This window comes from Manacus candei, unplaced genomic scaffold, assembly GCF_025592945.1.
Source record: "Manacus candei isolate 608988 ecotype Guabito, Panama unplaced genomic scaffold, ASM2559294v1 h1tg000057l, whole genome shotgun sequence".
Taxonomy (NCBI): Eukaryota; Metazoa; Chordata; class Aves; order Passeriformes; family Pipridae; genus Manacus; species Manacus candei.
Genome location: NW_026138105.1, coordinates 10,153,062 through 10,177,843, shown reverse-complemented (window position 1 = coordinate 10,177,843; position 24,782 = coordinate 10,153,062). Strand labels below are relative to the sequence as shown.

The 24,782-nt window shown below is 49.4% G+C and overlaps 1 protein-coding gene across 2 annotated transcripts in view; it reads left to right on the top strand.

The window, feature by feature from the left end:
• LAMA5 (laminin subunit alpha 5) overlaps positions 1-24,782 on the top strand; it is an 87,213-nt gene that overhangs the window by 28,336 nt on the left and 34,095 nt on the right. For both annotated transcript variants that reach the window (XM_051803490.1, XM_051803489.1), the window contains exons 3-15: positions 8,830-8,947; positions 12,649-12,767; positions 13,133-13,303; positions 13,506-13,603; positions 18,441-18,556; positions 19,440-19,558; positions 20,352-20,442; positions 20,597-20,731; positions 21,170-21,232; positions 22,422-22,562; positions 22,922-23,059; positions 23,308-23,442; positions 23,932-24,066. In XM_051803490.1, coding sequence (XP_051659450.1) covers positions 8,830-8,947; positions 12,649-12,767; positions 13,133-13,303; positions 13,506-13,603; positions 18,441-18,556; positions 19,440-19,558; positions 20,352-20,442; positions 20,597-20,731; positions 21,170-21,232; positions 22,422-22,562; positions 22,922-23,059; positions 23,308-23,442; positions 23,932-24,066 — 1,579 coding nt within the window. The remainder of the gene's footprint in view (positions 1-8,829; positions 8,948-12,648; positions 12,768-13,132; positions 13,304-13,505; positions 13,604-18,440; positions 18,557-19,439; positions 19,559-20,351; positions 20,443-20,596; positions 20,732-21,169; positions 21,233-22,421; positions 22,563-22,921; positions 23,060-23,307; positions 23,443-23,931; positions 24,067-24,782) is intronic.

Below are 24,782 nucleotides of genomic sequence, written 5' to 3'. Positions count from 1 at the left end.
GCTGTCATTGCTGAAAGTATTGCAGCTCTTGATTTCGAGCCCATTCTCTCTCTGTCTTAGGAGCTGATGCCCAGAGAGACCTTACAGACCATATCTACAGCTGCTGGGACAGTTTGGCAGTAGGAAGGGCCTGAACTGAGCTCTCCTCCCAGCTGTCCTAGTGCTTGCTGTGCAGTGATGGACAGTCACTGGGGAAGAGGGACAGGTTTTTCTCTAGAGTTGCACCTTCTCCCCATGCCACATCAAAAAGTAATGGATAGGTGGGTTTTTTCAACCATGTTGTGAGAGGTTGTGGCAGTGCCATCCTCTCCTTTGTTCACGTTTGCTGTCTGTCTTCACAAAGCAGCCAGTTGATGCCCTTGAAATACAGGTGTTACATTGTTCCCTGAGCAAAGGCAGCACTGGGATAAGCCACTCTCCAGGGATGTTGTCCATGTGAAGGGAGGCATTGGAGAATGACACAGGTGGATGCAGAGTGAAGTGGATTTAAAAGGTTGATTTGCAGAGCAGTGCCATGCTGGAGCTTTCTGTGAGGCACAGCCCTTCATCCTGGGCACAGGGACTGGTCATCTCCTTCCAGGACAGAGATGTTTTCCTTGTCTAAAATTTGCCATTGCAGGACAGGGCACTCCAAGGAGACTTTTCTTTCCTTTTCAAAGTCTATCTGGCATTAAAAATTGAACCAGTTATTTCCCATTAGTTACAAAAAACCCCCCACCTACTCTCCTGGTGTGTGAAGTGACAACTCCCTGAAGAGACTGTTGCTTCTTGCTGTCTCAAATAACTGCAGTTGGGTGAAATCCCTCAAATCAGGCTTTTTCTTAAAAATTTCAGATTTAGGATGCAAGCACACCAGTTAGTATTAGCCATCAGGAACTCCCTGGTTTTTCTATTTATAGGAAAGCACATTGTTTTCTGTATGCTTTGGGATTAATAGAGTTTTTACTGGTATAGTTTTCATTATGCTAAAATTAGTCTCAAACTCAGTTCAAGGGAGAAGAAATAAGGCAGTGGACCCAAGGGCCTTGGAAAAATCAGCCTTGAGAACAGCGAGGGGTTTGTTTTTTTTCCTCCTCAAAACCATCATCAAGTAGGTGACTGGATGTATTTAAGTGGCTGAATTTGAACGATTTCTAGTTAAACTCCTCTAGAATATCAAGTGTTCCTGGGCCACCTGCTCATTGCTCACCTATCTACTGAGAGCTGCTTGCAGACACTTAGGTTGGAAGACCCTGGTATGAACTGCCACTAATCCTGCCAACTAATTATTGATGCAGATACTTTCCCAGAACACCCAACTCCCAAAAAAAACATTCCCAGAAGCTTCTTAGGAGTATTTAACCATCAAAGACAATTGACACCTCAAGGTAAATAGTCTGAGAATCTGAAATCCTTGAAGTGCCAGGAAGTTTTAAGGCCCTTTTTACAGCCACTTCTGTGCTGGACTTCTGCTGGTGCTTGCAAGAGGATTAAAGCAACTGGGAAGGGTGGGAGTCCTTTTGATGTCCTTTCCATGTTCTCTAGCCTCAGTCAGCTCCCAGGCTTGGGCTGGCCTTGGGGGCCAAGTGATTGTACCCCTTTATGGGGTGCCCAAGGCTGTCCTCATTGTGGTGACAGGAGAGTCACCTTATCCCTTCCCTGAGGATGTGCTGTCTCAAGTTTGGGCTAAAAGACAAATGTTTAAGTCTCTTTGAGTTACTTTATACTTCACCCAGCAACCTAGAAAGTTGCCAAGGTCATCTCAGCCAAGTGCAGGGAGTCTCCTAATGCACAGTGAGAACCTGGTGTGGGCAAACTCCTATCTGTAAGTGACTGAAGCCTCATCCCAAGGAATGGCAGCCATCCCCTTCTGTCCTGACCCGTTTTGCTCTGCAGGGATGCCTCTGGTTACATGTGCCCACCTTGAGCACGGCTGGCTGCAGTGACACCTGAGTTTCAGCACAGGCTCATGTTTGAGTGTGTACAGGTTGGTGTCTGAGCATCCCTGAACACTGCCCCTGTAGCTCTGTGGCACTTGCTGTTTGCATCTCCAGGCAGGCAAGGATTTAACAGGATGCTCCCCAAACCCCATGTCCTGCCCGTGCTCCTCTGTGCCAGCTGGCTGAACCTGCTGCGAATCAGGCTCTTGCTGTTGCTTTGTTGGAGGTCATTTCTAAAACCTGGCTGTCCAAACCTTCAATTCAGTACTGTGCAGGCCACAAGTGATGGCACTGCTCTGCCCAGCCTTGTGCCAAGTGCCACAGACTTGGTCCCCCAAGGATTTTTGGCCGGAGGTGTGTCTGGCACTGGCAGGGAAGGACAGCTCACACAGGAGGATGCTGTGAAGATAAAGCAGTGCTGTGTGTGAAATCAGTGAATGAGCCAAATCCTTCTCAGAAGTGGCGTTTAAATAAAAAATCCTTTGTGGAAAATGCTCCATCAGCTGTTCATCTAAACCAATCTGCTTAGGAAGGGAACAGGCGCTGTTTAGAAAATAGCATCATAAAGCACTGGTTTGCTGTTGCTGCTTGTTATGACACTGGGCAGGTTTCATGCTGGCTGGTAGTTCTGAATCTGTTTTTTCCTGGAGAGTGTTTTCTTTGATGTCTCTCAGTAAAACTCTAGAGTTTTGAGAGAAAAATTTCAAAACGGGTTGGTGCATAGCTGAGTCCTTTTCCTGTGCCCCGAGTTTCAGTGCTTGTCTCTCTCCCCAGCCCTGCAGAGATATTTAATAGCTGCCACTTTGCAGCTCTGTCACCTCTCCAGGGGGTTGGGTCTGTGCTGGGCTCTGGCTCTGTGACCCCTGTCCTCAGCTGGGCAGGGGCTGGCTGTCACCTCCTTGAGCAGCTCTGGGCAGCCAGGGCACTGCTTCTCCCAAGCCTCTGCCTTGTCCCAGACTTTTTGGAGGAAGAGAAGAGCTAACCCACCTGCTTACAGGCAGTTCTGGTTTCTCTGAGAGGTGTGGGGCCCCCTGAAGGGTTTCAGAGCATGGGCGTGGTGAGTTGCAATGGACACTGCAGACAACAAAAGGGATGGGTGGTTGTTTCCAAAGCTTGGCAATCAAAATCTTGAGCTACAAGCATGGGGAACCTTCTCATTCAGAACCCTGTAACCCTGCATGAGTAACTTGGGAAAAGATTGGTTTTAGGTGCTGTGAGCAAAATGGGGGCAAAGTGTGTTTTGGTACCACACCCCTTTCAAACACTGACTTTTGTGCCTTTTTTTTGTGTGTGTGTGGGGAGGGGCATTTGTTTGTTCTTGAGGACTTGAGTGTTTTATAAAAAATGACTGGATAAAAAGCCATGCCTGCTTGGAGGGGAAGCACCCTTTTTTTAGCTGCCTAGTAGTGTTAAAGTAGTTCTTGTGTGAATGGAAATAAAAGGTAGGCACACACTTGCCTGTAGCTAAATGTGAGAGATTTTAATAAAGGATTCTGATGGATGGGCTGGGGAGAAATAAATCTGCTGTAGGACAGCAGAAGCTCAGCAGGGGGACAGTCAGTTGTTAATGAGTAAATCCATTGCTTCCAGGAGAATAAATGATTACAGGCAAAGGATGCAAAAAGGGCAGATCACTGACCTAGAGAAATTCAAAGTGAGTCAGAAACTCTCTGCCTTTCCAGGGCTTTTCCACCTTCCACATACTTGTTTGTGGGGATAAAAAGTGCACAGAGAGGCTTGATCTCTTGTTAGCTTTAGCTTCTGCCACTGGTGCGGTGCCAGCTCTGCCGGGCATTTCCAAACCTGACGAGAGCTCGTGGCAGCTGAGCAGCCACTTGCTCAAATGCTGGTGACCAGGCTGTGGACAGAGGTGACCTGTGCTCCCAGAGAGCTGCTTCTCCCTGCTGCTGTGGACTGATAACCCCATCCAGGCTCTGAAACCTGCCACATCTTGCAGGTGGGCTTGCAGCTGCAGTGCTGGACCAAGGCAGTGCTTGTGGGATGGGTGGACTTGGGAGGGAGCAAAATCGTTTGGTCACTTTTGGAAGTGGGGAAAAATAAGTAACACTCCTCCAAACTTTCCATGGTGGTTCTTTTTCTGCTTTCCCTGCCTCTAGGTTTTTACAGATGTTTGGAGCTGCTGTGCAGTGGCCCAGACTGGGGTGCAGTGCACCCCAAAATGCTGCAGGTGCCTGCTGTACATGTCCTGAAGCCCTTTTCTGTGCGTGTCCAGGAGGCCTCACGTGCCCCAAAACAGTGGGATTTATTGCCCATGCACTGCCATTGAGCTGCACCTGCTCAGCAGGTCCACCCGATCCTTCCAGGAAATCCCAAGCAGGAATAAGCAGTGCTGGCAATGCTATCCCCACACAAGCTCCACTGGGATATCCAGCAGCAGTTGGGAAGAGATGAACTGCTTTGTTTTCACATGGTGCTGTTTTCATAAGTCAACGCCAAAGGTAATAAATCTGTCCTATGGAAAATTAGTGAGTGGTTTGCTGTACAAACTACTCCTGTGTGCTCCAGGGCCAGGAGCAGAGCTCTGTGGAGCTCCCGGCCGGCACAGCCTGCTCATACCTTTTTGTCAGAGGACCAAAAAGGGCCCCCCTCGTTGTTGATCAAAATGTAGTTGCCAATGTTGCAACAACATGAAGATTTGTTTGTTTATTGAATGTTATTGTATGGCTTTGTGATGCCTTGGAAGTATCAGTGAGACTTCACCAGAACTCCCTCGCCAAAGGAACACAGGATATGGCTGGTCCAGCTTGTTGTTTTGTTCTCACATGTGCCTCCCAGAGCTGGAAAACTAAAATTACTTTCTCAAGGGAGGGAATAGAGGAGAAATGTGCAAGTTTTGCCATTGTGTGCTGCTTAAACAGGAGGATGGATGGATGCATGGACAGAGAATGTGCTGCTCCAAAAGCAACTGACTTTTTCTTGTCTCTCTGAAATCTTTTACTCTTTGTGTCTTTGAACTGTCATACTGGGCAGCAATCAGAATTTTATTTTCATGGGATTTTGGTGCTTGATAAAGCTGCCCACCATCCAAAGATGCAAAGGAATGGAGCGTGGGAGATGGAGGAAATGCCCTCATCTCCATCTTCCTCTCCTGGCTCCAGTGCTTTCTCCATCCTTCCAGGCAGTGATAGTCACTAAGGAAACTTGCTTCTAAACCACTAACAGCAACATTAACTAGATGTAGGGATATTACTATTTTGAAAGAAATCTGGTTGCTAATTAAAATACTGTCAGAATTTCCTGGCTGAAAGCTCATTTCATGAAATCCCAGGCACTGGTCAAAGGTTGAGTTGTACCTGGCATGCTTTCAGAGGTGGGGAGAGCAAGGAATCTGTGTGCCTGGAGACAAGTGTGTGCATCAGATCTGGTGCTTTACCTCCTTTCTCCATGAAGAAGGGAAAAAAAATTGCCAAAGCAGCTGGGAGCATAGAGGTTTTTATTCATCTGACTGATAATAGGAGCTAAATAAAGGCTTTGGAAAAAAACCCAACCATTTCTCTTGCAATATTGGTTGGGCAGAACTGTACTGGAACTAAACATGGAATGAAAAGTCTGGCTTTTCTGCCAGCTCTATTTTTAGAACTACTTCTCCATCTTTGCATCTCTCTCTGAGATTTCTCAGCAGATGCACTTGAACCAGGCAGTCTGCCGTTATTTTTTCCGGCAGGCTGTGATGTTCTGCAGGATAAGGATGTTGGATGGAGGGGCAGGAGACTCACCAGACTTGACAAAAATCCCCCTGAATACCAGATGCGGGTCCTGTTCCAGTTTTGGGTTCACTGCAGTCACAGACTGCTGAATATTTTCTGTGCTCTGTTAGGAATGACCCTAACCCTTCCATGCTGGAGGGGAGTGACTGTGCAGTGTTGGCTGGCTTCTTTGTGTCCCAAAATTGCAGTCATGACTGGAATAAAATTCAGCAGCAGTCTAACAGCACACAGCAGTGCTAGTGATGGGTTTGGGTACGGAGGGAGGAATTGCATTTGGCTTTGAGAGTGAATATGTGCACTGGGTTTCAGCTGAGCTGCTGCAGCTGATCCAGAAATAATCCAACAAGAACTGAGTTTTTTGGGGTTTGGTTTTTGTTTTTTTTTTTACTTCCCTGTGAAAAGCAGTAATAAAAGATGAAAGCATGCCATCCCTGGTCTTGGACATCTGACCCTGCCAGTGGGGTTGGGCCTGGCCTTTCAGAGAGCTCCCAGCAAGCACAGACACAGTTCTCCCCAGTGCCCACTGTGTGTACGTGTCTCCCATGACTCAGAATGTACTGAAACCATCTACATCATCTTCTTTCAGCTGAAGAGGGCCCTGATGGGTCAGGAACCTGTGGCTGCCCGGCCCTGCCCCTCCCTGCCCCCGGGGGCACTTCAGCAGGACTTGCAACCACCAGCACTGAGTTTTTTTTCTGGCTGTTGTTTTCATTTTGTGAATCACTGAGCCTGAGGCTTGGTTTTGTGTCAGATTTCGGTGTTGCTTCAGTGTTTGTGCAAAAGCTGCACCAATTTGACTGCATGGTAATCCATGCCCTCCAGAGGGAGGGGACTTCTGAGAACTAGAAGCGTGCAAGGAGTTTGGACTCAAGGACATTTCCTTCCAGCATAAAACTGGACATCAAGGAGGACCCCCCAGAAACTCCATGGGATTTATTGACTATAAATTTGTAACTGGCATTGCAAAAAGAAATGCAGAAGAGAGGGATGCATGTCACATTTCTAAATTTGTGTTTGTGGTTGCTGTTCATTCAGAGCAGAGGCTCCCCCAGTGCCTGAGGCCAGAACATGTAAAGGCGCTCTGGAGCTGCAGGGAATTTTGTCCAGCTAAAGGCAGTGCTAGATTCCAGCAGGAACATTAATTTATTCCCTGGAGAATAAAGCTGGAGGAGGGTTTACGGTGGAGGGAAGGTGTAACTCCACAGGCTGGTGCTCAGCCCTGTTCCCATGCCAAGAGGCAGATGTTAAGCTGTGAGAACTGGTCCTGCAGAGAAAGCAGCTGCCTGAGCTGAAGCCTCTTGGGTTTCACTATCAAATAACAGCTTTGCTGAGAGCGTAAATGGGCAGAAAACACTGCTCCTCCAAAAAAACCTAGTCTTGTGTGCCTTGAAAACACATGGAGGTTGCAGAGGGGAATTAGGACAGCATTTAGGTCTGTTTTTCCTCAGTTTCTACTAACTTTAAAGGGATGTTTGTTTCTCCTTTGATTGGGTTTGCAAGTCTTTTAGCATTAGGGAACTGTGCTGGGTGGCCACTTTGGTTTCTCCATTCTGGATGGAACCAGTCCTTACCAGTGCAAACCCTGAGAGGTGACAAATCCCACCCTCCTGCCCATTCCCAGCTGGAGATGGTCTCTGACCTGCTGTGCCTCATGAAGATTTCCCAGATGGATCTACTTCACTCCTCCCCGAGCATCTCTCTCAAGCTCCCTTAGCCTACTCCCAGGTGTGAATTCAGGTACCATCAGCCTGCAAAGAGAACCAGAGCAATTCCTGATAAGTGGAGGAGAGGCTGCCCCAGAACCAGAGGAGTGTTTGGCACGACCCTGAGAGGTTTTTATCTGTATGTCCTGCTGAGGGGGTGACTGAGGTGGTGCCAGTCCACAGGGCTGCACCATCCTCTTGCTCCATACCCACACACCAGCACTTGGCCCCCTCGTCTGAATGACCATAACAAGATATGTGCTTTTTGGATGACTTGGTAGATTCAAATGCCTCTTCCTTGTTTCTTCTACCCTTTAAAAAGTCTTTTTTGGATTGTCAGGGCTATTTTGGAGGCATGTTATTATTAATATTTGCCCTCTGGCTCAGCGATGTGTGTGGCTGGGGCAGGGCTGAGGTGGTGGCTGCTGTTCTGGCCCTCCTGCAACTGGTCATGGCTGGGACAAGTGGGCTGGGACGGGCACGGAGCCATCCTTGTCCTCCCTCACCTTGCAGAACTGTACCTCTGGATACCTGTTAGTCTTTGGGGGGGTATGTGCTCATGCAGCTCCAGCTCTGCATGAGGAAGGACTCCTGAGCTATAAATCTCTGCCTTTCAAGCACTAAACTCCCTTTTGGGTTGTTTTTGACGTTAGGAATTTTCTCTGATAAGAGAACTTTATTTGCCTTTAAATATCACTTTGTGACAGGATGATGGAGTGGGGATTCTTGGAGCAAGCCAGTGCCAGCCGGGGAAGGGAAATTCTGCTGGGGCTTTTGTTTCTCTCTAGCACTGACATTTTAGCTCTTTAAAGAGTACGTTTATTTTATACTTGGCAGGAGTGTGTGTGCACATGTCAGTGTCCAGACAAATGGGAGAAGCCCAGTGTTGGATCTGTGCTGAAGCCAAGTGGGTCTCCTGCTCTCCCTTCCCTGTGTGGCATCTGGGGAAGAGGGAGCTGTGCTGGGGCTTTTCTGCAACCATGTTCAAAACACAGATTGTGTGGATGAAGCAGGGCTGCCAAGTGGAATGCCTTATGAAAAAGAAAAGAGGATTTAGTGATACTGTTTGCAAGGTGCAGTTGGATGTTTCCTGGCTGGCAGGTTAGTGTGTCACCTCTTACCTCAAGAACAGCCCAAAAGCCAAGTCCCCCAGAACAGTGTCATAGCTGGTTTATAGTGCTGCCTGCTTAGGTCAAGGCTAAGTCTAAGGTGTCACCCAGCACAACCTGAGTACAGCCCATAGCCACAAAGTCTGTGCTTTGTTTGCATGCAGTGGGAGCTGAGCTCCCTAATCTGGCTCCCTCCAGCAGCCGTGTTATATCACCATCCTTTTAGATACGGAGGATTTTGCTCCACAGGCTGCTTGTGAGCAGCAGGATCTGCAAAGTGCCAGCTCATTCATTCCACTTGGATCCCACTAAGCTTTCCCTGGTTCTGATGCCTCAAGCAGCCAACTGACTCTGTGTTCCTTTCTTTCAGCTCTTCCACGTGGCATATGTCCTGATCAAATTTGCCAATTCCCCTCGTCCTGACCTTTGGGTGCTGGAGCGATCAACTGATTTCGGCCTCACCTACGAGCCCTGGCAGTATTTTGCCTGTGAGTATTTCAGTGTTGCAAGAGAGCTGCAGCTCAGTGCCAGGTAGTGAGGCCGTGGTGAAGAGGGCTCCTCGTGCAAATACAAGGCTGGGTTTGGAGCTGTTTCCGTGTCATTACTGTGATGCAGCACATGTCCTGGTTTTTTTCTGCCCAATAAGGCTGCAAGAGTTGAAGCTTAGATGCTCCTCAGGGCAGGAGAATGTTTTTACTCTCTAGGACTAAATGTCTTTTTTAAAGTATTGTCATTGATGCCCACCAAAATCTATGGGAATGCCAAAGTTGGCACCGGTGTCAATAGTTGGGCATTGCTGATCAAGGTCTGGAACTGAGATTTCTTGTCATCTCCTCCCTGCCCTCTTCTCTGTCTGCTCTGTACTATCCCAGGCTGGTGTATTTCAGCTCTTCCAGATGCAAAACAGCAGCTCACTTCCAAGTGCCTGCTGTCACAGAAAAGTCTGGAAGCCAAAAACTGTCCCCTGTTCTTGGATACAGCCTATGCAGGGCAGAGAACCTGGCACAGTGCAAGGTGGGATCAGAGACAGCTGGCTGGACAGGATGGCTGTGGAGATCCAGTCTGTGCATTTGGCTTCCCCATTCTCTGATTAAAACCTTAAGAAACAGCTGGTTCTACAAAACTCTTCTCCCAGAGGGTCTGTGGGGTAGCCGGATGCTGAGGAACTTGTTAACCACCAGCTCCTCCCAGAAGCAGCAGCAGTAATTTGGAGAAGATGTGAGTTAAGATCTACAGCCAGAGCTTAAAACCTGGCAAGGAAGGACCTGGGAGCACTCGGAGGCCTTGCCCTAGGCTGTCCCTGAAGGCTCGTATTTCTGGCTTACCTGTCAGCCTGTGCTTTGGATTTTGAGCCCCTTATTGTGCAAGAAAGAGCTGCAGACATGTTACTGCTGTGTTGCCTTAGTGTGGTAGCTCCTCTCCAGTGCAGATGTTTTCTTCTCTGCTGTGTGCTAGTAGGGAATTAGTGCTGTCGAATTCCTGCTTTGCTTTTTTCTGTAGTCTCTGAGAATTTATGTTCCAGCTCTGAAACTTCTCTTGGGGCCCATTACAGTTGTGTTTTTGCAAGGTCTGGGGCTGCATGGAGAGCTCTTGCCCCTCTGGCTTGTTCCTGTGTGTAGTGGCAAAGCTGCAACATCTGGAGTCCTCTTTCTTCCTGCAACATCAGGCCCTGTTACCACCCCTCTGGAGAAGTGACATGCAGTGACACAGCCCAGTGGAAAATTCCCATGGAAATAAAGAGGTGGTTGCTCCAAAACCTGCCAGATTTGCTAGCACAAGAAGTCCTTTTCGGAGGTTTATTTCTGGCATGGGGAATTCTGTAGGTGGTCTAATAAAAACACGTGTCAGGTCAGTAAGAGGGTTAAAAGCAGCTGGCAGAAATGCAAGTGTTCTCCAGAGGTGCCAGCAAGCCTTGCCAGAGGTGGCACTGTCCACCCCAACTCAGCGCTGCCCCTCAAGCCACGCTCATCGTGGGAGGTGTTTGATTCCCCAGGCCCCCCAGCCAGGCTGCTGAGGTGCTTTTGGCCTTAGCTCTGTGGGAGTAGGGAAGAAGTGCCTGCTGTGGAAAGCATCTACCCTTGCAGCTGATGGATCCTCTCAGGGAGGGGGGCTGGAGGGACTGTGGCAATGTGGGTCTGTTCATCATGGTGGGGAGGCACCGTGCTTTCCTCAGCCACCAAAAGAGAAGCAGGAGTGCTGGGGAGAGATTTATGGGGGTGTTTGTCCCCATGAAAGGCTCCCCACACGGCGTTTCAGATGGGGGCAGGATGTGAAAGATGCTTGGTCCCATCTGTCCGTGCAAGCCCACACAGCCTCGTGGTGTTGTGCAGGATCAGGGTGCAGGATTAGCCCCTTTGGTCTGGCTTTGCTGGGCAGTGCCACTGCAGAGGGGAAGGCAGCCACTGCACAGAGCAAGGCTCCATCCTTTTCTGTCTTTCCTTAAAGCACTGCTGGGGTTTAAAGCTGATGGGTTACTCTGCTTTAGTTCAGAGTGCCCATTATCTGGCTCACACAGTTCTGTAGATTTGGAGGAGTTCTTTGGTTTTCCTCATACTGAGCATCCTGTCTCCATGCCCAGCCGTGGCAGCTCTCTGGAAATCAATCATCTTGAGCCAGTGGTGACAGGCTCCTCGCCTGGGGCTTTAAAAGTAAATTGCCTTTAAAAAAAGCACCTGGTAAAGGAAAGCTTGGCGGCCAGAGACCTTATGTTAAATATTTCCACATCTTCCTTTGGATGCAATTGTGCTCTCACTGTTGCCAAAACAGTGTTTCATGGAGTGAGGCTGCATTGCTGGGACAAGGTGTGGGTGGGTGCAGGCCAGGGGTGAAGGTAGGGAGGCAGAAGCTCTCTGCTCCCCCTTTGCTGCTCCTCCTGCCTGGCTCAGCCTACCCGAGCAGCACATGGAATGAAGGACCTGCCTTCCTGAAGTACATTGCGACAGATTTTGGAGGATTATTCCCTTGAATTGGGTTAACATTTCCCCATCAGCTTCCTGTGTGAGCTGAACACTGCTGGCAGGAACAGCAGGTTGTGTTGGCTGCCTTTTCTTCCTCCTTCTCCACATGGAAACACCCTCAGGAAAGCTGCAGCAACGTACGCTTCAGCACGCACTGCTGCGAGGTCCTGGCACAGGTGGAATGGGAGTGGGAAGACCAGCAGCCTTTGTCCAGGCTCTTCCTGTGGGAACAGTCCTTGAGAATGGCACAATGTAGGTTTTTGCATGGGTAGATGTAGGTGCTCACCACCCTGCATGATCAGGTCCTGAGCTGTGCTGGCACGTTCACAGTGGTTTGGTTGGCCCTGCCAGCACAGGGATGTCAGACATCCTGGGGACAAGGGTGCTGGACTTGCAGGAGAACCTATACAGGGGCCAGGACATCCCTGAAGCTGCAAGGAGAGTCTTGGCATGCTGTCCCCAAAGCAGGTCGCTGAGCCAGCACCGTTTCTGTCCCCTGACTTTACCCAGCCTTGCATTGCCACTTAGTGGCAGGAGCCCTCGTTTGCTGTCCCCAGGGGGTGGTTCTTGGTGGCTTTGGCATTTCTGTTTTGTAGTGTTGCTTTAAGAGCAATTGCAGAGTTCATATTAAGGTGGGAGAAGGAGACATCCTGCAGGCAGTTACTCTGCCTCTCCCAAATACTGCAGGTCCCCTCCCCACACCTGCATGGCCACCCTAAGTGGTGGGAGATGTCCATTGTGTGATTCTGTGCTGGCTTTGGGACTGACCCAAGAAGTTTAGGAGCCTCGTGAAATGATGGAACAGCTCCTTCATCAAGAGCAGAGCCCTGGCAGCAAAGGGCCCTTCCACAGTTCAGTGGAAGCAGTGCAGCAAATCCAGTGCCAGCCAGGCAACAGATCCAGACCAGGGTTAGATCTCAAGCTGGTTCAGCTGTGAGATTGATGCCAAAATAAAGGGGTGGGTTCCTCTGCAGGTGTTTGCAGTAGGTACAGTAGCCATTCTCACTTCCCTCATTTACTGCAGGGAGGTGATTTGGAGCATTTTCTACCTATTACTGTTACAGTGACTCCCTCACATGTGACAGAGTTAATGATACAAAGCAATCTGTATGTAGTAAATGCTTAACGAAGATCATACACCCATCTCTCCTGTGGTCAGCGTGGGAAAATCCATACAGGGCTTGGAATTGTTCCTTTTCTCTTAACTGCTGTCTTCCCTGGTTGATGAACAGCTTCCAAGAGGGACTGCATTGAGAAGTTTGGACAGCACACCGTGGATCGTATCACCAGGGATGACCATGCCATCTGCACTACTGAATACTCCCGGATCGTGCCTTTGGAAAATGGGGAGGTGAGCAGTTGCACATTTTCATCCCCTGGAGTTTCCAGGGTTTCTCAGTGGCTGTAGATACTCCTACTAATTGGTTCCCTCTTGATTTTTGGATGCCACTTAAACTACTCAGTTAAACCAAATGAGATTGGCAGGGAACTGATTCGGTCATGTGGATAACTGGGTTCACCTAAGGGAGAAACTAATTTACCCCCACTCCACAGGATTACACAGATTTTTCTCATAGAATCCCAGAATGGTTTGGGTTGGAAGGGACCTTAAAGACGTATTGTTCCAACCCCCTGCTGTGGGCAGATGCACCTTCCACTAGACCAGGTTGCTCAAGGCCCCATCCATGCCGGCCTTTTCCCTCCTTCCATTCACAGATTGTTGTCTCCCTGGTCAATGGGCGACCAGGAGCCATGAACTTCTCCTACTCTCCTCTCCTGCGGAATTTCACGAAAGCCACCAACATCAGACTGCGCTTCCTGCAGACAAACACTCTGCTCGGGCACCTGATGGGCAAAGCTTTGAGGGACCCTACGGTGACAAGGAGGGTAAGGCAGGCCTTGATGCCTCTTGCTAGTGAGATGGAACTATTTGAGGGCTGTGCATGCAACCTCTGGGGAGAAGACATCCCTGGATGTTGCCTTGGGGGGGGATCATTTTATTGGGTAAAGTCCTGCTGAATCCTCAGTAGAACAGTTACAAATCTTATTTGTAAAGATACTAATGGCCAACTCTTCTTGTGCTCTGCAGTATTACTACAGCATCAAAGATATCAGCATCGGCGGGCGCTGTGTCTGCCACGGCCACGCAGATGTCTGTGATGCCAAGGACCCCAATGACCCTTACAGGTACCTTTTTCAAAGTCCCACTTCTGTGTAAAAGCATTTGAATTACTGTGCTAAGAATGGAGATGCTGGTGTGAGTTGTGTCCTGTCCTGAATTCCTGATCGTGGCTCTGCCCTGAGAATGAATCAGAAACTGCTCCAGACAAAGTAGCAAAAATTAAATGTTTTGTCAGACTCTTTTTTCAGCCAGATCAACTCCCTGGTCTGGTTTCCCTGTCCACAACTTTGCCATCCCATGGGAGCAGAGTGCTGGAATGGAAAGGTGGGATACTAATGTTGAACACGGAGGTTTTCCATCCAAGTCTAGGGCTGGTTTCTGAACTTGTTCAGAGAAGTCTCTTGCTTCCCACATGACTTCTTAAGGATTGGCACAATGCTCTCATAAATAGATGAGCATTGTCTCATCATAAATAGATAAGAATGAGAGTCCCCATGAAACCAGAGGCCATTTCTAATCATAAGAACCATAAATTGGTTATGTATGTAGCTAAACAATTACTCTTTGCAAAAGAAAAAGAGCATGCAAAGCAGTTACATTTTGGCTTATGGGACTCTTCCCATCTGCCTTGGCAATTTGGAATGCCAAAGAGCTGCTTCCAGCCACGAAAGTGTTGCTTTTAGCCATCTGTTTGCAGCTTGAATGTTGCCTTTATAAAAGGGACGGGTAGATTCAGCTGGATGAGGGAAGCTTGTATTTCTTTCTCATCAGGATCATGTGGAGCTTTTGGATCTTCTAAAATAAAATTCCAGTGAGTCCCAGCCAAGGTTAAAGCTGTTAAGTATTAAAACAAAGATGTATTGGTAAGCAAGTCTGCCTTAGTGTGCCAAACTGTCTGACAAAAGGAAGTTCATAAATATTTGAATGTACAGTCCCTTGTTTTTCAGACGTTGGTGTTGCTGGATGCCAGTACACCTGTGTACCAGGGCAAAAGGCTTTATGGGGCCAAATCATTCTTTAACATGGAAATGCTATGACATTTCTTGAGTGAATCAATGGCTTGGGGCTCTCCAGGAAGGGAGCGAAAATTGAGCAAGGAGAGATGTGTTGGAAATTCTTGTTCAGTGCTACTTCTACTTGCAACTGTCTCTTGCTTCCCAGAATTCCTCTCCTTCCACTCTCATTTGGATGCATTTGGCATCTTTGCTCTTGACCCCAAACTGTTCTCTGATGTTGTAGCACATATTGATAAACAGCTGTTGCATTTCACCCAGAGCAGATTGCACTGGACTGGAGGAGAAAACATTTCCTACTTGGGTGCTTTGTATAGTCATCACATAACAGCTGTAAGTCCTTTGGGATACAGCAGGAAAAGGTGCTGGGTAAATAGAATTTCTCATGGCATTGCTGTACCCTGTTAGCAAGCCCAGGAGCACAGAGGAGTCAGCAGAAATATGATACTTTCAGTTGAGAAAATGAGTAATTGGTGAAATGCTGCCGTTCTCCAGGCTCCAGCAGCAGCTGTGTCTAACCTTCCTGCTGAAGTGGGCACTGCTGGGAAGGCATCCCAGTCCTCCTACCCTGACACAGGATAGAGCCAGCTCATTGATACCTGCTGTAATGCTACATGCCAGCTGGGGCTCAGACACACTGTCCCCTCCAGTCGTGGGCCCCAGCTGACAGAAACATGTCATGTCTTCAGAAATCTGTGCAGCTTGTCCTTCTGCACATGTCCTGCCTCTTCAGATGCTGATGGGTGACAGCAGCAGGGCAAGGAAATGCAAACAGAGGAATGTTGGTTGGCCTGGCCCTGTTAAAAGTCCCAATTGTTGTCTCTGCTTCTCATTGTAACTTCCCTCTTCTGCACACCCTGTGTGTCTTGTGCCTGTTGCCCAGCAAGGCAGGATGAGCACTTTGATAGAGGTGAGGTGAAACCTTGGCAAAGACTCTGGGACATGATGAAGCATGTCTGTGAGCTGACTTCCTGGCCATAAATGATAATGTTTATCCAGCTTTGGAAAGTTTCTGTGAAGTGCCAAGGTAAGGAGGCTGCACATCCAGCTGTGTTAAGCTGGCAGCACGTCTGGGCCCTGTGTGAGTGTGGATGAGCAGGGACCTGCAGTGTGTGGGCAGGTACAGCCTCCTCCAGGCTCTTTGCACTTTTCACTACTGTCTGTCTTTGCCCCAAGATGGAATGGGCTGAATTAAACAGAGGGAAGGAATGTTCTCCTGGTTAAAGATGAACACCAGCAGGATCAGGCACAGCCCTTTCTCCTGGCAAACCCTGGGAGCAGTGAGATAAGCATCAGCAGGAACCTGGCACGGAGAGCCCAGGCAGGAATCCTGTGTTGACATGCAACTGCTCAGGTGTGTTAACATGACGTGAGCTCAGGAGAACTCTGCAAGGGCTCTACATCCGTCTGATAAGAGCAACTGTTTCTGTGGGTACACCCATCACAGATGCCACAAGCTAGAGAGGAGACAACTGGAGAGTCCAGCTCTGCCTCTGTGCCTGATGCTGAAGATAACCAACAAGACAACAGCAGCCTGGCTGGTCAGATACACGTCTGCAGATGAAGGATGCTTTCCCACTGCTGGATCCTGAACTCTAATTTCCTCTTTCCCATTTTGGAAGGAAGAGCACCATGTGTGCTGGTAGATTTGTGCCATCTGTCAGTCTCTTTTTGCAGGTGGTTTTTCCTCAGTACAGTCAGAAGCAGAGGAAGGGGTTTGTTTTTTTTTTCTCTTGATTGTGCGACTCAGATGTCCCAGCCAAATCCAGATGCTGTAATGCTTGTGTGCTGCTCTCACCTCTGCCACAGCTGCTCACTGCAAACTGTTTAGTCTCTCTTACTGAGCATCAATTCCAGTGGGAAGGCTGTGGTTTCATCTCTTATGTCAGGACAAGCAGGAAATATGTGCTATGTGAACACAGCCGCTCCCTCTTCTTCCTTGTATATATTCAATCAATGAAACATGTAAATATTGTAGTTTATGCACATTTGTCCATAATTCATTAGCAGCATGGATTCAGCACAAGGTGCAGTAAAGCCACGATAGATGAACTCTCCAAGAGGTCGTTCCCAACTCTGGACAGCACAGACTAAATAAATAACTCCTTCTCCATCTGAAATGTGCATCTTTACTCGTGGAGTGCCATCTCTTTGCATTCTGGGAATGGAACCAGTGCTTTTCAAACATCTTGAACATTAAGGAGCCAGGGTGTGTGGCTGGGGCCACGTCCTCCAGTCAGGGAGATTAACGCTGCTCAGCAGGTTTATAAGTTCCCTGACTCAGTGACCATTTTTCTCCACACATATGTATATGGATGTTAATTTTGATCTCCAGCTGCTGCCATGGAAAGAAATTCTTAAAATTTTGATTTTTTGGAAGTGCTGAGTGGTAATCAGCCAGGTGAGAGGTCTGTGGGTGGTTTTCTTACAGAGACATGGCCCAAGTTTGCCTTTCATTGCATCTCCCCCCTGGGGTCTGCAAAACACTGGGAGAACAAAGTTCATACTGAATATTTCAGGGCACTTTTCTGCCCCTTAGGCTTCAACCAGGACTCTGCCAGCCACAGCCCAGCCTGAGAATTTGGGCAGCGACAGTGCTCAAAGGCCTGACTGCGGCCAAGCATCCCGTGGCATCTTCAAGGGGAGGACCAGCAGCAGGGCTGGGAGCAGCACTGGGACCTCCTGCCTCTCAACCCCTCTGGCTGAAGCAAACATGCTGAATGTGGATCCTGCTTGCATTCCCACAAAATTTCAGCTCATCCCTTGTTTGATTACAGTGAGATTGTGCTGCTGCCTCTGTCTGGCAATACATACACTTGCAGGTCCCACATCTTAAAATTACATGTAGGTGGAAACCCTGGCACTCAGCTCACTGCAGCCACGGATGAGTGTGTCTGCACTCCTGCACTTCACCCTGAATGACTGCTCCTTTTGTCTCTGATGTTTTAAAAAAATTACATTTATTTTTAAACACTGCTTTTGAATGGAAAAGCATTGGAGGGAGGGAGAGATGGGAGTGGCAGACGGGCCCTGAGGGGAAATGAGTAATTGCACAGATAAAAGCTGGAACATGTTGTATTATCCATAAGTCTAATACAACAGAACGCGTTTGTGTTGGATGGGAATCGCCTTCTGCTAAGTGGAGGTTTTGGAGATGATGTCACTGCTGTTAATGAATCACCGTTGCGGTCGAGCAGGGACGAGATCCGTCGGTTGACTGTCGAGATTTCTTGCCTGGCGCCTCCGGAGCCGCCTGTTTACCCAGCACGGCCCTGCCTGGAAAGCAGGAGGTGCATTTCACAGGGAGCATGGGGCCAGCATCTGCTAAAAGACTTAATTCAAATTTCGTGGCTCCTCTGTGCAGCACAGGTACACCTGGGGGAGCAGATAGCACCTGTGTGGCCTCGCTCCTCTTCAGCTCTGAGCTGTCATTTATTCCTTTCACAGTGGTGGGGACATCCTTGTGTCCCTGCACCACACTACCCTACACAAGTAATCTGCTTCAGCTCAGGCTTCTACCACTGCCACCTGCAACCATTTCACATTTTATTGTCTGCAGAGCTGGCTCAGCAGCGTCACGCTGATTTTTCTCTAATCCTTGTCTCCCTATGAAAAAGAGAGGAGTGATGGTGGAGGAGAAGGAAGGGAGAGAATGGTGCTGGAAGAGCCAAGTTTGGTGTTCAACTCAGAAAAAAATAAATCAGCAATTAAAAAGTTGAAAAAAATGCCTTAGAAGCCTCTTTTCCAGAATATTTGGATTTGCAAATATCAGTCGTTCATGTATCTGACTAGTGGCAGCTCTGCAATGCGGGGTCACGTGGCAGGTCCCCATCCCACACATCCCTGTCATCACCCCAACCTTGTCTGTGCCCTGTTCCCCTCCCTGCAGGCTGCAGTGTGACTGCCAGCACAACACCTGCGGCGGGTCCTGCGATCGCTGCTGCCCCGGCTACAACCAGTTCCCGTGGAAACCTGCCACTGCCGACAGCGCAAACGAGTGCCAGCGTGAGTTGGAGCTGGGATTTTCCCTTCCTTTTCCAGCTGCTTTGCAAAGCACACCAGCCCTGGATGCTGCGGTGCAGAGAAGCCGTTTGCTGGACCGGTGGGGTTGGTGGTGTGCGGGACTGGGTGACGGGGAGGTCGCTGGCACGGTGGTTGGTGGTGCTCAGTTGAGGCTCACACAGGGAGGTCCTCCAGGTCTGTGTGGGATTTGGACTCTGCTTATGTTCCAGTTCCTCCTGCGTGTCCAAGGGTTCGTGCAGGCAAGTCTCGTTGCTCAATTCTGTCTCCAAGATGAATTACGTTTGGACGTGTTTACATACAGGACATCTTAATTTGTCCAGAGAAGCCTTTGGTCAGTGCCGACAGTGGAATTCCTGCTGTACTAGGAATGCAGAGCACGGAGCACAGCTACACCACACGGTGTCTTATATGTGTAGGGTGGCAAAGGATCTTAATCCTGTGCTTTTATAAAGCCCCCTCACTGGGTGCTGAATTTTACAGCTCACCTCCATCCAGGGTGGGATAAAAGAGGCAAGAATGTTGTTTTCTAAACCAGACTCTCTGAGGCCCCAGAGCTGGGTAATTTCTCTTGCTCGTCCATACATGCCTGCACATATTTTACTTGTGATTTTGTGCCCACTGCGCTCTCCTGGTTGCCGACCAGACTTTGTGAGAGAGTTGCTGCTTCTGTGCTTTCGAACTGAAAGAATTCTGGGAGCTTGGGAGATCACGTAACCCCTCCCGATGCATTCAGGCATCATTTGTCATTGCAAAGTAACCCATTGAACATCAGACCCACAAAGGAGCTTTCACATCTTGAGATGCAGCTGGAGATTGAAGGATCTCCGTGGGCTGGTGGCTTAGCTAATGTCTCCTTGTATTTCAGCTTGCAATTGCAATGGCCATGCCTATGACTGCTACTACGACCCGGAGGTGGATCGCCACAAAGCCAGCAGGAGTCGTGAAGACAAGTTTGAAGGGGGAGGTGTTTGTATTGACTGTCAGGTAGGGCTGAAGAGCTCCAGTAGAAAAGGCTTTTTCAAATTTTTGTGTTTGTTTCCGCTGTCAACCTGGAGTTCAGCCTTGCTGGCACCTCCACCAAGCCCCTCACACACCCTCTGTTATCTACATTAGGTCTTTCCCTGGAAGTATAGTCTATTTGCCATGGATTAAAGGAGTGTGCACCAGTAATTAAAATAGCACTTGGGTTTCTAGCCGTCCCCTGGGTAGCACCACTACCTTCCTGATGCTTTAGGGTTTGGTCTGCTGAGGCACTGGAATTGGGAGGGACAGGTTGCTGCTCAGCACTTTTGGAGGTCCCTGCCTAGTTCACAGCACTCAGGTGCTGCCATCTCCCTGGATCTCTCTCTGCCCACCAGAATGCCAGTCTTCTCAATCTCTGAAGTTCCCAGTGAAAGTGGTAAAGTAGCTCTTCCCTACCCAAGGTGACTGTGCCCTGGTTAATTCACGTAGTGGTATGAAACTTTTCACTGTGCTTTCCTACTAGGAGGAAACAGGTTGCTCCCATCCTGCATTTTACCATCTGAGGGAAGTGAAATGGGCTTGAGGTCAGATATGAACCTGAAACTCACTCTGTGTTTATGGGAGGATAGAGTTTGGAGGAAATGCTTTGTTTTCAAATCGGTGTATGCAGCATTTTGAGCAGATTTATGTCTTCTGCATGCTGACACTCCTGAGCTGCTTCCTCTGTAACCTGGGGCTGTTAGAATATCTGGCGGATGAACACTGAGTCCTGCAGGCACAGGAACTGATGCCCCTCTAACCCACTGTCTTTCAGCATCACACCACTGGCATCAATTGCGAGAGATGCATCCCGGGATACTATCGGTCCCCTGACCACCCCATCGACTCTCCATACATTTGCTATCGTGAGTGTGAACTCCTCTGTAGGTCATAGATGCCCTCCTGGACTTGGTGGCACTGGGGAGGGTGGTCTGGAGGATTGGGCTGGGAGGTTTTTCTGGTGTAGGGGGTCTGGGGTCTCGGGCAGTGACACCGCTGCCAGCTTGTCCCTCTCTGCAGGCTGTAACTGTGAGTCTGACTTCACTGATGGCACCTGTGAGGACCTCACTGGCCGCTGCTACTGCAAACCCAACTACACTGGGGAGCTCTGTGATGCCTGTGCTGAGGGATACCTCAACTTTCCCCACTGTTACCGTAAGTTGGGGTGATCAGATCTGGGATCCCGCAGACCCAGGGGGTGCGGGAAGAGCCAAGAGCTCCAGTTGTGGCTGCTCTTCATGTGCCTTTTCCCCATGCCACCTGGCACTCTTGTCCCAGGAAGAGTTTTTGCAGGTAGGAACAAGCCCACATTTGGCTTGGGTGGAAGCTGGACCAGAGCTGAATGGTCTGAACTCAGCTCTGTGGAGTCAGTGGGAGCTTTCCATTTTGCTGGAGTTTCATCTCTCACTTCTGTGAAAGACAGTTTAACAAGGGCTGTAATGGATTGTTGTTTAGTGGGATATCTGTGCTTTGTTCCATGTTCCACATTTTCATTCAGCCTGTTCAGCTTTAGGATTGTCAGGCCCTTGATATTCTGACAGGATTTCTTTGAGGGTGTGTGATGACCTGTGCAATGTCTCTTTCTCTGCGTAGCTGTTCCAGCTTTCACTCACAACGATACTGGAGAACAAGTGCTTCCTGCAGGACAGATAATAAGTAAGCAGTGCAGTTTTCCTTGATGTTTTACTAATCACCATGATATCATTTTTGTTGCATCTCTCCATCCAATGCAAGATCAGGTCTTCAGCTTTCTGGGCACATACATTGTATGAGACAGGGAGTGGTCTGAGAGAGGAGGCAGCTGAGGGTGGGGGAAAGGAAGTTTTATGATCCCTGTTTTTATAGACATGAAAACTTTAGCTTTGAATGCCTGTGTAATTACTTTTTTCTGGGGTCCAGGCCACATGGGGATGCCCTTTCTGGCCTCCCTGTGAGTAACCCCTGAAATACCATGGAGGGGCTGTGGCTGAGCTGGGAGCTCTGCTGTGGGTGCCTCTGAAGTGTGCACGGGCAGCTGCTCCCTCTGTGTCACTTTCTGTGTTGTTTAGAAAGTTCACCCATGCCCTTATCCCTGCTCCCCTCCACCTCCCTCCTCTCTCATGCTCACTCCTCTCAGTTCATCTACTCCCTTGTGCTTTTTCTTGTCTCTTTTCCCACCGAATCCTCCTCTGTCTCATGCTCCCCAGAACGCTCCAGATAACCTTTTCCTTCCTTCTGATATTTTAAACTCTGTATCTTCCAGACAGGTTTTTTTCTTTCCTGAGCTGGAATTTCTCACTTCCCTTCTCATTTCCTCACCTTCCTCTCCCTCTAGTTCTCAGATGATATTTGCTCTTCTCTCCCAGCCCAGCACCCCACACCACTGCTGTCAGTGATGGCAAGGCTGGCTCAGAGCCTCAGCACTGCTCACCCAGAGCACCTGCCTGCCCTGGCAGTGGGGAGGTCTCATATGCAGCTGAGCATGGAGTGACCAGAGAGAAAGCTCAAAGCTCACCCTGGTTAGCTGAAGGCTCTGGTTATTCCCGCACTTAGGTAGTGCTGCACTGAATCAGCTCTGCCTGGGCTCATGGAAGCAGCATTTGCCTGCCCTGTGCATTTCCCTGCTGCCCACCCAGCACCTTCACACCTGTGTGGTGCTGAGCTCTCCCAGCTATCCCACGAGCCAGGGGTGCCGGTTGCCTGGGCAGGGTTTGGTTAAAACATCTGCATCTAATAGGAAGGTTATCAGGAGGGGCAAATGCTTGAGCTGTTGCCTCTCATGGCACCTTCTGCCCTGTCCTTGTGGGACCTCAGAGCTCGACTGACAGCCGTGTGTGGTGTTGCCTGTTGTGTGTCCCCTCTCCAGACTGCGATTGCTACGCCGGTGGGACAGAAGGCAACGCCTGTCGCAAGGACCCTCGTGTGGGGATGTGTGTGTGCAAGCCCAACTTCCAGGGAACACAGTGTGACCAGTGTGCCCCAGGCCACTATGGACCCAGCTGCCAGCGTGAGTAACTGGGGGTCAGTGGCCCCAAGCTCGCCCTGCTCACCCCCCTGCTGGGCAGGAATGTGCCTCTCCTTGCTGGGGAGGAGGAATTCTCCAGCCCTACTTCCAAGTGACAAATTCCCATGACTTTTGCTGTTGCTTTCCACCCATCCCTGATGCTCCCAGGCTGAGGGGAGCCCTTGAGAAATTCCCTATGGATGTGAGCTATGGGCCGGGCATGCTTGCTGTCAGCTCTGTCCACCAGGGTTTCTCCAGCGACTGCTCCTCTACCCCTGAGGAACAAGTGCTCTTGGTTCCTTCCCTAGGAAGGGGAAAGATGAAGAACCTGCTTATTTATTAGTGCTCTTGTTGCTTTCCAGCCTGCCAGTGCTCTGGCCCTGGTCAGTATGATGGCACCTGTGACAGCGAGACCGGGCAGTGTCTGTGCCGAACAGGATTTGAAGGGCACTTGTGTGACCAGTGTGCTCCAGGCTACTTCAACTACCCTCTGTGCCAGTGTGAGTATCCGTCCTCCCGTGGGCCTGGGTGGCTACACACAGCCAGAGTCCTCTGGCAGAGGGTTGAAGGACTGGAAAGTGGGGTTTTGGGCGTTTTGAAGAGTATGTGCAATAGACAGAGACTGACGGGTTGAATTCTTAGAGCAGCACCTAAATACCCACCTGAGAAGCTTTCAGAGGAAAAGACACTTGCCATGAGCTTTGCTGTGTGCTCTCAGCACAGGGCAGATGGTTTCTCTGTGTTGCAGTGTGTGGTTGCAGTGCTGTTGGGACGCTGCCGGGAGGCTGCGACTCCGTCGGGAATTGTTTCTGCAGACCCGAGTTTGCTGGGCCACGGTGTGAGCAGTGCAGTCCTGGGTACCACTCCTACCCCCACTGCTATGGTAAGGGCCTTAACCTCTGTTTCCTGCTGGTCTGTCACTTTCTAAAAAACATACCTGTTTTTGTAAGGCTTTGGTGTTTCTCGACATCAAACCCATGTGGTTTGCACTGTGAATTTGGCAGGCTTGCTTTGGAGGTCATGGATCACATCAAAGCCTGGAAGACAAAGCACTTTTTATCAGTCACACTTCCACATCACAACCCTGCTGTGATCTGGTGTCTCAGCTTATGCCTTTTTTGCATGTCACTTTAGTGCATTAACCTACTAAACTGCTGGGGAACATTGAATGGGCTGTAAAAAACCCTCAGTGGCATTTTCCTGGTATGGCCATGACTCCAGCTGAAAATACCACCTGACATGCCAGGGAATTAACAAATTATTTTAGTTCTGATAGAAATGGTTAATTCCTGGGGGGGCTGAACGACAGACCAGCAGTGGTTGGCCACAGATTGCAGGGTTCATCAGGCTGTTGACAGTCCTGCTCTTACAGCTTGCTCCTGCGATTCCCGGGGTGCTGTGGACAACAACTGCAGCCCAGCTGGCCAGTGCCGATGCCACATGAATTTTGCAGGACACACCTGCAACCAGTGTGCCCTGGGCTTCTACGGGTACCCCAGCTGCACTCGTGAGTATCCACCTTATTGCTCTGCAACTGCCTGAAGGGAGGGTGTAGCCAGATGGGGATTGGTCTTTTCTCCCAAGTAACAGGTGATGAGGCAAGAGGAAATGGCCTCAAGTTGCACCAGGAGAGGTTTAGATTGGATATTAGGCAAAACTTCTTTATCAATAGGGTTGTCAAGCACTGGACCAGGCTGCCCAGGGGTGGTGGAGTCACCATCCCTGGAGAGATTTAAAAGACATGTAGATATGGCACTTGGGGACATGCTTTGGTGGCGGGCTGGGCCATGCGTAACTGTTGGACTTGATGATCTTAGAGGTCTTTTCCAACCTAAGCAATTCTGTGATTCTATCCTTTTCCCTGGGCACTGCAATGCTCCTGGACCAGAGCTGCAGTTGCCAGGGCTGAGCAATGCCTGTGGCAGATGCCTGTGGCCCAAAATACTCTGACCAGTCCCCCCCAGCTCTGGGCAGAGCGTCCTCATCTCCCTCCCTGTCGGCAGCCCAACTGGAAGCCAGATGTACTCTTATGTCTCCCAGCAAGAATTTACTGCTCATTAAAAAGTAATCCGTGATACAGTTTCCCTGAGGGAACAAAAGAGCATCATCACCCTCTTGCACTGTACTAAATGTAGACTCCTGAGCTGTGCCAGCTGGCAGAGCACTCCTCCCAAATGCTGATGTCGGCAATATGCCTTTGAAGAGGCTGGAGGCATAGATGAA